Source organism: Sorex fumeus, unplaced genomic scaffold (genome assembly GCF_029834395.1).
Source record: "Sorex fumeus unplaced genomic scaffold, SorFum_2.1 ptg000131l, whole genome shotgun sequence".
In the NCBI taxonomy this organism is placed as follows: domain Eukaryota; kingdom Metazoa; phylum Chordata; class Mammalia; order Eulipotyphla; family Soricidae; genus Sorex; species Sorex fumeus.
In genome coordinates this window covers 23,788,659-23,800,040 of record NW_026606188.1, presented here as the reverse complement: position 1 = coordinate 23,800,040, position 11,382 = coordinate 23,788,659, and the positions used below count along the sequence as shown (strand labels likewise).

The window sequence follows — 11,382 nt, the reverse complement described above, 5'->3', positions numbered from 1 at the left end:
AAAAATAAAGGTCTTACATAGTTCTATACCTAAGTTTGGAGGAGATTAATAAGAACTGGCAGACACAGTAATAGGGAGAACTGGATGAATAAGTATATTCTATATCCAGAACAAATGTTTCTTCTGTCCCACCTTATAACTGCAATCAAGAATTTAAAGAACAGAAAATCCTTAGAACTAAAGATTTCATTTAATTTAAAAAAATCAAAACTTATTTACAAAATAGAGACTTTTAAAAATACCAAAGAAATGCATCTTAACGAGATTACTCTTTCATTGTAACAAGTACCACATTTACCACCAAAAAAATGTTCTACAAAGAAAAACTTTATTATATAAAGCATTATATACTTTACACTTTTAAGCAACAAAACTATGGTTCAAGTCACAAAAGAATGACATATTTATAGCAACACTTTAGAAATCAATTCCTGTAATTTACTATAACAAATATCTTCCATTGCTCAACTATACAAACAGATCACATATGGTTTCTTGCATTTTACAAATATTCTACAAAAGTCCTTGAGATCATACTTACAGCTTTAGCTAAAACACCCATGATTTCAGGAAACTGATGTGTGAGAAGGGCTATCATTGCTGTGGATGAACACAATCCTGCTGTGAAATGGATGAAAAAAGGAAGGTCTTTCTTGGGGTAAACAGAAACATGATGAAAAGCTGCAAGGGAGAAAAGCAGAAATGGAGTTTTTCATAGTAATAGTATAAATGCTTTAATATTTTAAAACAATCTCTTTTTTAAAACAACCACAAAAAGAAAATAGTTTTGAAAAGACAGAGAGGTTCTGGACCAGCAGGAAGCTAGAGGTGCATTTGCCTTGTACACAGCTACCCTAATTTCAATCCCAAACACCACAAATGGTCCCTCAAGCATACCAGGAGTGACCCCTAAGTATAGAGCCAGGAGTAAATTCTGAGCACTGCCAGGTGTGGCCCCCAAAACAAAACAAAAGAGTGCAGGAAAAAGGGAGAGGGGGAGGGGGAGGGGGAGGGAAGAAAGGGAGCAAGGAAGGGAGGGAGGGAGGGAGGGAGGGAGGGAGGTCAGAAAAGTGTGTAACTAAGCAAAGCTGAAGCTAGCTATTCATTATTTGCTCCCACAATGACAGCATATCTACAAGCCAGATATCTGTCTACATAGCCAGAGACAAAGCACTACAAAATATATGTATATATGTATATATATAAAGATTTCCTAGAATCATCAGTTTATAGTTTTACTCAGCTGTAGTACTGTAGCTCTGTCCTCTGTTCATTGATTTGCTTCAGCAGGCACCAGTAAGGTCTCCACTGTGAGACTTGTTACTGTTCTTGGCATATCGAATACGTCACAGGTAGCTTGCCAGGCTTTGCCATGCGGGCAAGATAGTCTCAGTAGCTTGCCGGCTCTCTGAGAGGGGTGGAAGAATTGAACCCGCGTCGGCCGCGTGCAAGGCAACTCAGCTATTTATTTTAAAGAACAGTTTTTAAATTTTTTTTTGTTGTTGTTTTTTTGTGTCACTCCTATATTGCTCAGGGGTTACTACTGGCTCTGCACTCAGGAATTACTCCTGGCTGGGCTGAGGGTTGTGGGCGGGGACCATGTGGGATGTCAAGGATTGAACCTGGGTCAGCTGAGTGGAAAGCAAGTGCCATACTTGCTGTATTATTACTCTGGCCCCAGTTTTATTAAGCTATTAATAAGCGTTCTAGAACTGGAGTTAATACAGTGTGCCTTGCACATACCTGACCCAGATTAGATCCCTACCACCCCATATTGTCCCCAAAGCCCAGTGTGACCTAAAATGGAAAAAAAAAGATGTTCTATTATGTGGTCTTTACATTCAGTAGAGTAAAAATTGAATTAGTATAATAAAATCCTAGGGTGAAGAATATGAGTGAAGTTCTGTTATTTTACCACTTTCACAGTACAATTTTACTCAGTATAATCTTTTTAATGATCGGACATTTCAGTACCAATCATATTAAACTATTCATATATCTTATCTGAAATTTTAACAACAATGTTGACATAAATCTATTATAATGCTTGGCACACAGTAGGTGCTCAATACATGTATATGAAACTGAGAACTATTCTGGGACTTCATTAGTCCAGAAAGTTGACCACTCAGGGCTGGACACAAACCCAGGAATTCCTGATGTAATATCCTGCATAAGTAAGGGATGACTAATTCTGTACTGAATCAAGGTCAGCTATAAATTTTACTCCTTTTCAGACATAATGATTCACAGAGAGGATTACACCTCAGTTTCCTGCAGTAGTCATGGAGTTTTCTATACTATATTCAGAAAGAATATACCAAAACCCAAAGTCATTAAAAATAAAGAACACTTCTAGCCCTGCAATATTTAAAACAAAAAGTACTAAATCTGAATTTAAAAGTTAGAAACTTTTAAAGCTTTAGAAACACTGTGCTTTTAGTACCCAAAGATACAGCAGGTTCATTTTTCCTATCTCTGAATAATGAGCAGATAACTATCAGCACACCAAGAGAAACCAACCAAGGCACTTGCAAAGATTGCAAACAAATACTTTCATGTGCTAATGGTTGATATAGTTTCTATCATTTGAGAAATACCAAAATTAGTAGTTTATCCCATCATTTTGTGGTTTATAAAATAATTTATATTGGTTTGTTTGATTTTTTTCAATAATCCTATGAGATAGTACTAACCCTACTTTTTAAGGTAAAAAAGTGAAGTTTCAGTGAAATACTTTCCAAAAATTATACAGCAAAAGAAACCTATTTCTCTATTGCTTTCTGTAGAGTCATTTGTCAGTCAATGTTTGGCTAATTCATCAATATTATGAATGACTAGTATAGAAAGAGTCCCTTGGAATTCAAGTTCAAATTTCATCACTGGCTTGCAGAGAAAAATGTAACAGGAGGCATAAAAAACAACGAAATAGCTATGTGATCGAGGGGAATAGTTCAAGTTTGAGCTTGAATTCCAGAATGTTGTAAGTCATATCAAGGTTGAAGGAATATTGAAAACAAAAAAACATTACATACTCCTGGGTATTAAGAATTCCACATTATTTTAATAAACTCATTCTACCACACAGTTAGAGAGCAGAGAAAATAATCTAAGGACATACAATATAATCAAACTACTCCACTCCTAGCACATCTCTCCTTTGGTACCTTTATACATTTGCAAATGAGTGTCACCCTATATGGAGCTAAAGACCTGCCAAAAATAAAACTACTTTTTATAGGCTATGTCTCTCACAATACTCAATCCCAACTAAGACTTTATTCATATTACTGTGTGAAGGTGGTGTTATACCAGATAATCTTTATAATGATTTGAGGGACTTTTTTTTTTTGGCCAGGAAAGGGGTGTTAGGGGATACTGGCTTATGTGTGGTTAGGCACTCCGAGATCATCCTGCACTAGGGGGGCCATATAGTGTGTCAGGCATCAAACCTGGGTGGGCCACAAGCAAGGCAAGTGCCCTGCCTACTGTATTTTCTCACTGGCCTAGTACATTCTTTGTGAGATCTCCCAAGTAATGCTTCAGGGACACCAGGGGCTGCTCAGGACAATTCTTAGTCAACCTGGCTCACAGCTGGATGACCTGAGGAATAAGGTACTGCTCAGGACCTGCAGTATGAGGCATTATCTAGGTCACCCTGTCAACACATAGGGCCTCCAGGCCTGTAATACTCAGGGGACGATGTGATAATGGGGAATAAACATACAAGGCATTTGCCTCAACCCCTGTACTATCTTCTCTGGTCCCATATTAGAGTCTTGCATTTCAATGTTCCATAAATGAAGATTTGCTCCTTTATCTTAAATATCACTGTTCCTAATTTTTTTTGGTATGTTTTTGAGTCACACACAGTGATGCTCAGAGGTTACTTCTGGCTCTGCACTCAGGAATTACTACTGGAAATATTAGAGGACGATATGGGATGCCAGGGATGGAACCTGGGTTAGCTGTATGCAAGGTAAATGCCCTCCCCATTGTACTATCACTCTCATCTCTATCCCTATTCCTATTAATATGGAAAAATTTAAAAACTTCTATTATCACCATTCTAGAAAGAAAAAATGAAATTTCTCTTATCCTTTTAATTGCCAAAGTCAATGGAATCTTCTCATAACTACCTTATAAAATCTCAGATCCTCCTCACTGGAAATCTCTTCTACCTCTTAAGTGTCTCGATGTCTAGTTCTGAGTCCTTCACTGAATCTTCCAGACTCTTTACCCACTCCTTAGACATTTCTGTGTCCCTGTGATTACATCCTTATTGTATATTTCACTTTATAACTTCTTTTTATGATTGCATTCATGCCTAGAACCCAAGTTGGTTTGGTGATGGAGAGAGAGACATATTAGGAACCCTTGATGTTTTGTTTATACAATGTGATAAATAATGAATTAGGCCACAATAACTAGATATGGTATGGATATCTGAATAAACCTAATGTTCTTCCTAAAAATTTTTAAAAAGTGGGATTAAGACAGTCATGCTCTATCATTTGTCTGAATAGGTGTCATGTAAATTCAGAGTTGTATTAGGGACATCAATTTAACTACATTAAGTCTGAGAAGGGAAGTCAAAATGCACAGCAAGAGATATGGGGCTGGAGACACAGTATAGCAGGTAGAGCATCTACCTTGCATGCAGCTGACCCAGGTTTGATCCCTGGCACTCCACATGATACTCCAAGAATGCCAGGAGTGATTTCTGAGTTCAGAACCAAGAGTACGCCTAAGCATTGCCAGCTGTGCTCTCTACCCCCCCACCCCCCACCCCCAATTAAGCAGACTGACTGGGAAACAGAAATGGGAGCTCATACAAAGAGAATATAGAACTGGGAAAGGAGAAAAAAAAAGTAAGAATAGGAGAAAATGCAAATGCAAACAGTCACCAAAAACTGAGAAATTTTCTTTTCTACTGCCTCTGGATTCTTTGGGGTTATCCAGGTTCTTTCCAACAATTCCCTCTTAAACTAGTTTCTTTTGTTTTGTTTTTGCTTTTTGGGCCACACCAGCGATCACTTGATCACTTGACTTCCTGTTAATCATCAATTTGCTTGAGCGGGCACCAGTAACGTCTGCATTTGTCCCTGTCGCGTGCTAGTGTAGCCCAATGGCGTCTGTTCGTTCTAGGAACACGAAGAGCCTCAAACTGATCGTTCAGGGTCTTGATGAAGAAGTCTGACCATCTCGAAAGGTGGGCGGCCACGCGGTCTTTTGATGTCCCGCGGAATCCAGTCGGTAATGGCTCTAGTCCAGCGGTCCTCTCCAAATCTCATTACGTGTCCAGTCCATCTGATTTTTGACGCCTTGGCAAACGAGACAGTGGCAAACGACTCTTAATCATCCATGTTGGTCAGAACTCCGGATCCTTTCTCTCATTTGAGTGAAACGTGATACTCCAAGCACAGCTCTTTCAATTCCTCTTTGGGAGACCCAAATAGTGTTCTCATCCTGTTTGTGTAGGGCCCAGGTCTCTGAGGCGTATGTTAATGCAGGAAGAACTGGAATTGAAGAGATGTGCCTGGAGCCGGAGGTTCTTCGTCCTCTTAGCTATTTTTTCAACGCTCTTGAAGGCGTTCCAAGCGACTCTCTTCCTCCTGCGCAACTCAGATGCCAAGTCATTTGTCATGTTGACTTCTTGACTTAGGTACACATAACTGTTGCATTCGGAGATGGTCATTCCATTGAGAGCGAATGGAGCGTCAGGAACGAGGCTGTTTCTCATAAACATTGTCTTCATGAGATTCAGCTGTAGTCCGACCTTTCCACACTCATGGTCGAAGTCGGCCAGCATTTGTGCTGCTTGGCTAATGTTTGGTGTTATTCGAATGATGTCATCAGCAAAGCGGAGGTGGTGTAGTTGCTGACCATCTATTTTCACTCCCATTCCTTCCCATTCCAGTTGTCGCATGATGTTCTCGAGGGTAGCACTGAAGAGTTTTGGTGAAATGGTATCACCCTGCTTAACCCCTCTCTTGACATCAATGATCACTTCTTTGTAAAATGGTGAGATCCTGGTAGTAAATCTGTAATACAGTTCACGGAGGATCCTCATGTATTGAGTTTGAATGCCCTGGTTGGCTAGGGCTTCAATGACGGCTTCCATCTCAACAGAATCAAAGGCCTTCTTTAACTCAATGAACATTAGACAGAGCGGCATCTTGAACTCCTGAGAAACCTCAATGAGCTTGGTTATCATTTGGATATGGTCGATGGTGCTGAATCCTTTGCGGAACCCGACTTGCTCGCATGGTTGTCCATCATTTAGTGTTCTGCCAATCCTATTCAGGATGACTCGAGTGAACAGCTTGTAGATGACAGACAATAGGCAGATTGGGTGATAGTTGCCAATGTCGTGGATGTCTCCCTTTTTGTACAGTAGTACAGTCCTGCTGGTTTTCCATTGGACAGAACCTTGCATTCAGACAGGTAGCGTGTGAAGAGCCGAGCCAGTGTATTGATGAGTACTGACGGCAGGTTCTTCAGGTGTTCAGGTCTGACCTTGTCTGGGCTGGGTGCTGTTCATTTCTTTACCAATGAAATGGCGTGTTGGGTTTCGGAAGGGAGAACATTGGGAATGACATATCCATCCTGCGGAATTTGGTATGTAGGCAGGTGGACATGGCTATCGAAGAGATCTGAGTAGAAGTCATGGATAATCTTTTCCATTGCCCTTCTAGAAGATGTGATAGATACATGAGGACGTTGGAAGGCAGTCATCTTGGTCTGGTAGTTGGTGAAGAACAGGCAGACGTTACAAATGCTTTTCTCGGCTTCTGCCGCATCTACCAGCACTTCTGCTCTTCTCTTTTTGAGGTCTTCCTTTACTGCTTCTCTGCACTGCTTTGCGAGCTCTGAAGTTCGCTTGCAGTTGCCTGAGGCATGTGCCAAACCACGTTGGTGAATAAGCTCAAGAGCTTTCGAAGGCAGGTATTTTTTTGTGGCTATCTCTCTCTTGGCGTTCCTCACACAATCATGGAGGTGCTGAACCAGTCGATCATATTCCTCATCAATGTTGTCAATAACAGCATCTTCCCATGTTGCCTCAATAGTGCCAAAGAGCTCCCAGTTGGTAGTCATTCTGGGAGTTTTCTTCTTAGAAACTTTGCAGCCCTTTTTCCCCACTCTGTGAAGTAGAATTTTGCACTAAGGAGACGGTGGTCAGATCCTGTTTGGAATTTTGGGACAACAGCGACATTGGTCAGGCAAAACCGTCGATTGAATATGATGTGGTCTATTTCGTTGTGGAACCATCCACCGGGAGACTCCCATGTCCAATGTTTAGATTCGGCCTTCTGGAACTGTGAGTTACCATGGATGGTCTTGGTCGACATGATGAACTCAGACAGTCTCTCACCCTGTTCGTTCCATTCTAGGCCATGGGTCCCGATGTGGAGTTCTTTGGCTGATCTCGGTCCTATCTTGGCATTAAAATCACCAACAATGATCTTGTAGAAGGTATGGTCTTCTTTATAGAACTTCTCCATCTCCATGTAGAACTTCTCAATTTCTCCATCATAATTGTATGTTGGTGCGTAGACAACGAAGATAGAAAGTGCCGGCAATGGGCCACATCTATTCAAGTGTAAACATCCAATTCTCTTAAGCTAGTTTGTTTTGTTTTGTTTTTGCTTTTTGGTTCACACCAGTGATGCTCAGGGGTTACTCCTGGCTCTGCACTCAGAAGTTACTCCTGGCAGTGTTGGGGGACCATATCGGATGCTGGGAATCGAACCCGGGTCTGCTGCATTCAAGGTAAATGCCCTACCCACTGTGCTATAGCTCCAGCCCCTCTTAAGCTAGCTTGAGTAATTTTCTATTATTTATACACAAAGAATGTATGACATTTACTGTTTTAAAGAATATAGTTTAAAAAAAAAAGAATATAGTTTTGTACTACATTATATATATTATTTACAAGTATCTCTTAGCCCTATATATTATTTAAAGAAAAATGTAAAAGCAATGTAAAATGTCAAAAAAATGTAAAAACAATGTATGTGGCAGGGAATGTCGCTAGAGGTACAATGTACACCTTATATGTTCAATTAGAAAAAATTAAAAAGGCTATTCATGAGGACCCAAGAGTAGCAAAAGCACCTGCCTACAAAGTGTGAGGTCTCAAATTTGCTTCTGGGGCTACACACTAGCACCAATAATTGTCCTAGCAATGGTTGCTTGGAACACAACACTGCCAAATAACACACAGTCAGGTGTGTGCAATCTTCAGCAAACACTACAACCAGAATGTGCATAAGCACAACTAAAAGTGCAACCCCTGGCAAGCAAGTGTCCAAGTCCTACAACTGTGTACGGTGTACGGCCCCAAAGAGCACTGTGGCCAGTATGTGAACACCACAGTCATTCGTGTTTGTAACCCCTGGTCACTACAACAGCAGCAACCAAAAAAGTATGAGAGGGAAGGGAAAGACTATATATGTATACATGCTAAATAAATTACTATATATATATATATATATATATATATATATTGCTTTTTTGGGTCACACCCGGCAACGCACAGGGGCTTCTCCTGGCTCTGCACTCAGGAGTTACTCCTGGCGGTACTCAGGGGACCATGTGGGATGCTGAGAATTGAACCCGGGTTGGCCCTGTGCAAGGCAAATGCCCTACCCACTGTGCTATCTCTCCAGTCCCAATAAATTACTTAATATTTTAACCTATATAAATGTGTGTATGTGCATACCTGTGAGACCTTATAGATATATTCTCAAATCCTGAACTTCATGACTTCCCCCACTCTTATTTTCAAACATGTTTCTCCTACTGCATGATAGATTTACCATTCTTCAAGCATCCCAAGCACCTTCCCACACCTGCCTCACAGTCTATCCCACACAACTCACACTGTACACATTGTTTACCAGTCTTTGTACTAACCTGTAACAGCAGAGTTCAGAGAAGGGTACTTTCCTCCCGTTGTTCATCGATTTGCTCGAGTAGGCCCAGAAATGTCTCCATTGTGAGACTTTGTTGTTACTGTGTTTGGCATATTGAATACATCACAGCTTTGCTGTGCAGGCAAGATACTTCAGTAGCTTGCCGGGCTCTCTGAGAGGGGCGGAGGAATCGAACTCGGGTTGGCCAGCTCGGCCACAGGCAAGGCAAACGCCCTACCCACTGTGATATCCCTCCAGCCCACAAAGCACAGCAGTGGGGCATTCGCCTTGCACACAGCTGGCCTGGCCGAGCTGGTTTGATTCCTCTGTCCCTCTTGGAGAGCCCAGCAAGCTACCGAGAGTATCTCGCCCGCACAGCAAAGCCTGGCAAGCTACCTGTGGTGCATTCAATATGCCAAACACAGTAACAAGTCTCATGATAGAGACGTTACTGGGCCTGCTTGAGCAATTCGATGAACAGAGAAGGGAAAAAAATTTAAAAAAAGCACTAAGTTTACAGCAGATTTGGCAAGAATTAATAAATCCAACTAATTCAAGTAATATTTGGGTATCATTTTTATGAAAAATATTATAGAACAATAAAGAAAATTCTAGCCTATAAATTCACTAGCTATAAGGGAAAAATTAAGAAGTACACAAAGGACTTTGAGAGCTCAGAATACTACAAGATAATTTCTCTCAGATAATAGAGAAAAATAAAAGGCCCTGGGAAAAAATAAAAGTATATTTTAGCTTCCATGATCTCCCCTAAATTTTCATCTACTTGTTTAAGATTTAAGGTTCATTAAATTCTTAGTTTGTCTTGTTTTCGGACCACACCCAGCAATGCTCAGGGGTTCCTCCTGGCTCAGGAATAACTCCTGGTGGTGCCAGGCACAAATCCTGGCACATGTAAGCAAGGGTCTCACCCACTGGCTCCAGGCTCATTAAATGTGAGGGTTGGAAAACTGAAACTTTCTTCCCAGATTTTAGTTCTAATGGTATTGGCTTCAAGACTGGCAGAGGTTTGTATCATGTTGCTAGTATTTATAACCTTCAGAATGCTTTCATATTGGTTAAATGATAAAAATAAAACTCAAAGAGAAAGCTAGCTGTTTATAGAGGAAACCACTGAGCAGATAACAAGACACCTAAGACAGAAAATATAGATAAGAGGTTTTCAACTGCTAGTCTGGTCCACTGAAGTAAAAAGGCTGAAAAACACTGGGCTAGCCTATTCTCTACTGAAGGTTAACATCTTGAAAGAAGAGGGTATGCAAACACTCTTAGGAATCAGTCTACAAGTTTCTGGGTGTTCTAATTCAGTGTTCTTTGTAAAATTGGGAAGCAGAGTCTCTCCATCTTTGTTCTTTAGTATGAACTTTTTTTCAAAAGAGGTGACTCCCAGCAGGGCGCAGGACCAACAGGGTCATGCCCAGGAGGCTGTGCAGTGCTGGGGCCTGACCCCAGAGACTTGCACTACTGGCACCTGCTCTATGACGTGGGCTGCTGGCCTCTCTACCGACCCCCTACTTTGATATTTCATATCCTTTAATTTTCCATATACATTTTGGCGCAACTTGTCACTTTTTGAAAAATTCCTTCTGGTATTTTGATAAGCACTAATAAACATAATTTATTAAATGCCCAAAGATCAATACATCAATTTGCAGAGAACTGTAGTCATACATCAATGATTTAACAATGCCTTGGTCAACAACTAGTCGCCAATATTATGGTGTTCTAGCAGGCTATCAGGGTTGTGTAAATAACTATGAATCTGCACAATCACCTAACATTTCTCATGAAACATCCCTGTTGTTAATCAGTGTATCACTGATAAATAATACTGAGTTTTTCAATTCACAAACATGGAATGTTTTCCCATTTATTTAAATTTAATTTTTCTCAGTGATATTCTGTACATTTTAATGTGTAAGTTTTCTCTCCATTATAAAAACTTATAATGATTTGAATTGTTTTCTAAACTTAATTTCAAAATGTTCATGTTAGTACATATCATAATTTATAGCAATCTTGCTCAATTTATTCTTTATACATATTTCCTAGGATTTCCCACACCGAAAATCATGTCATCTGTAAATAAGACAGTTTACTTCCTCCTTTTCAATATGAATCCTTTTATTTCTTTTTGTCTACCTGCAATGTATTCAATATGCCAAAAATAGTAACAACATGTCTCACAATTTGTTGTGAGACATTACTGGTGCCTGCTTGAGCAAATGGATGAACAACGGGAGCACAGTGCTACAGGAAACTCCTTTATAATGATGAATTAAACCAGTGAGAGCAGACAGCCTTACTGATAGTTACAGGAAAGCACTCAGTCTTTCAACATTAAAGAGAATATTATTTCATATATACTTTTTTTTATCAGATTAAGGAAATTCTCTTTCATTCCTGTTGCAGAAAAACTTTAATCATGCATTTGTGTTGAATTTCT

The 11,382-nt window shown here is 40.1% G+C and overlaps 1 protein-coding gene across 1 annotated transcript in view; it reads right to left on the bottom strand.

Annotated features, from left to right (window-relative positions):
* Positions 1 to 292: 292 nt before the first annotated feature.
* ST7L (suppression of tumorigenicity 7 like) overlaps positions 293 to 11,382 on the bottom strand; it is a 95,813-nt gene continuing 84,723 nt past the window's right edge. The window contains exon 14 of the mRNA XM_056138971.1: positions 293 to 681. Within this exon, the coding sequence (XP_055994946.1) occupies positions 503 to 681 (179 nt within the window). The 3' untranslated portion in view covers positions 293 to 502. The remainder of the gene's footprint in view (positions 682 to 11,382) is intronic.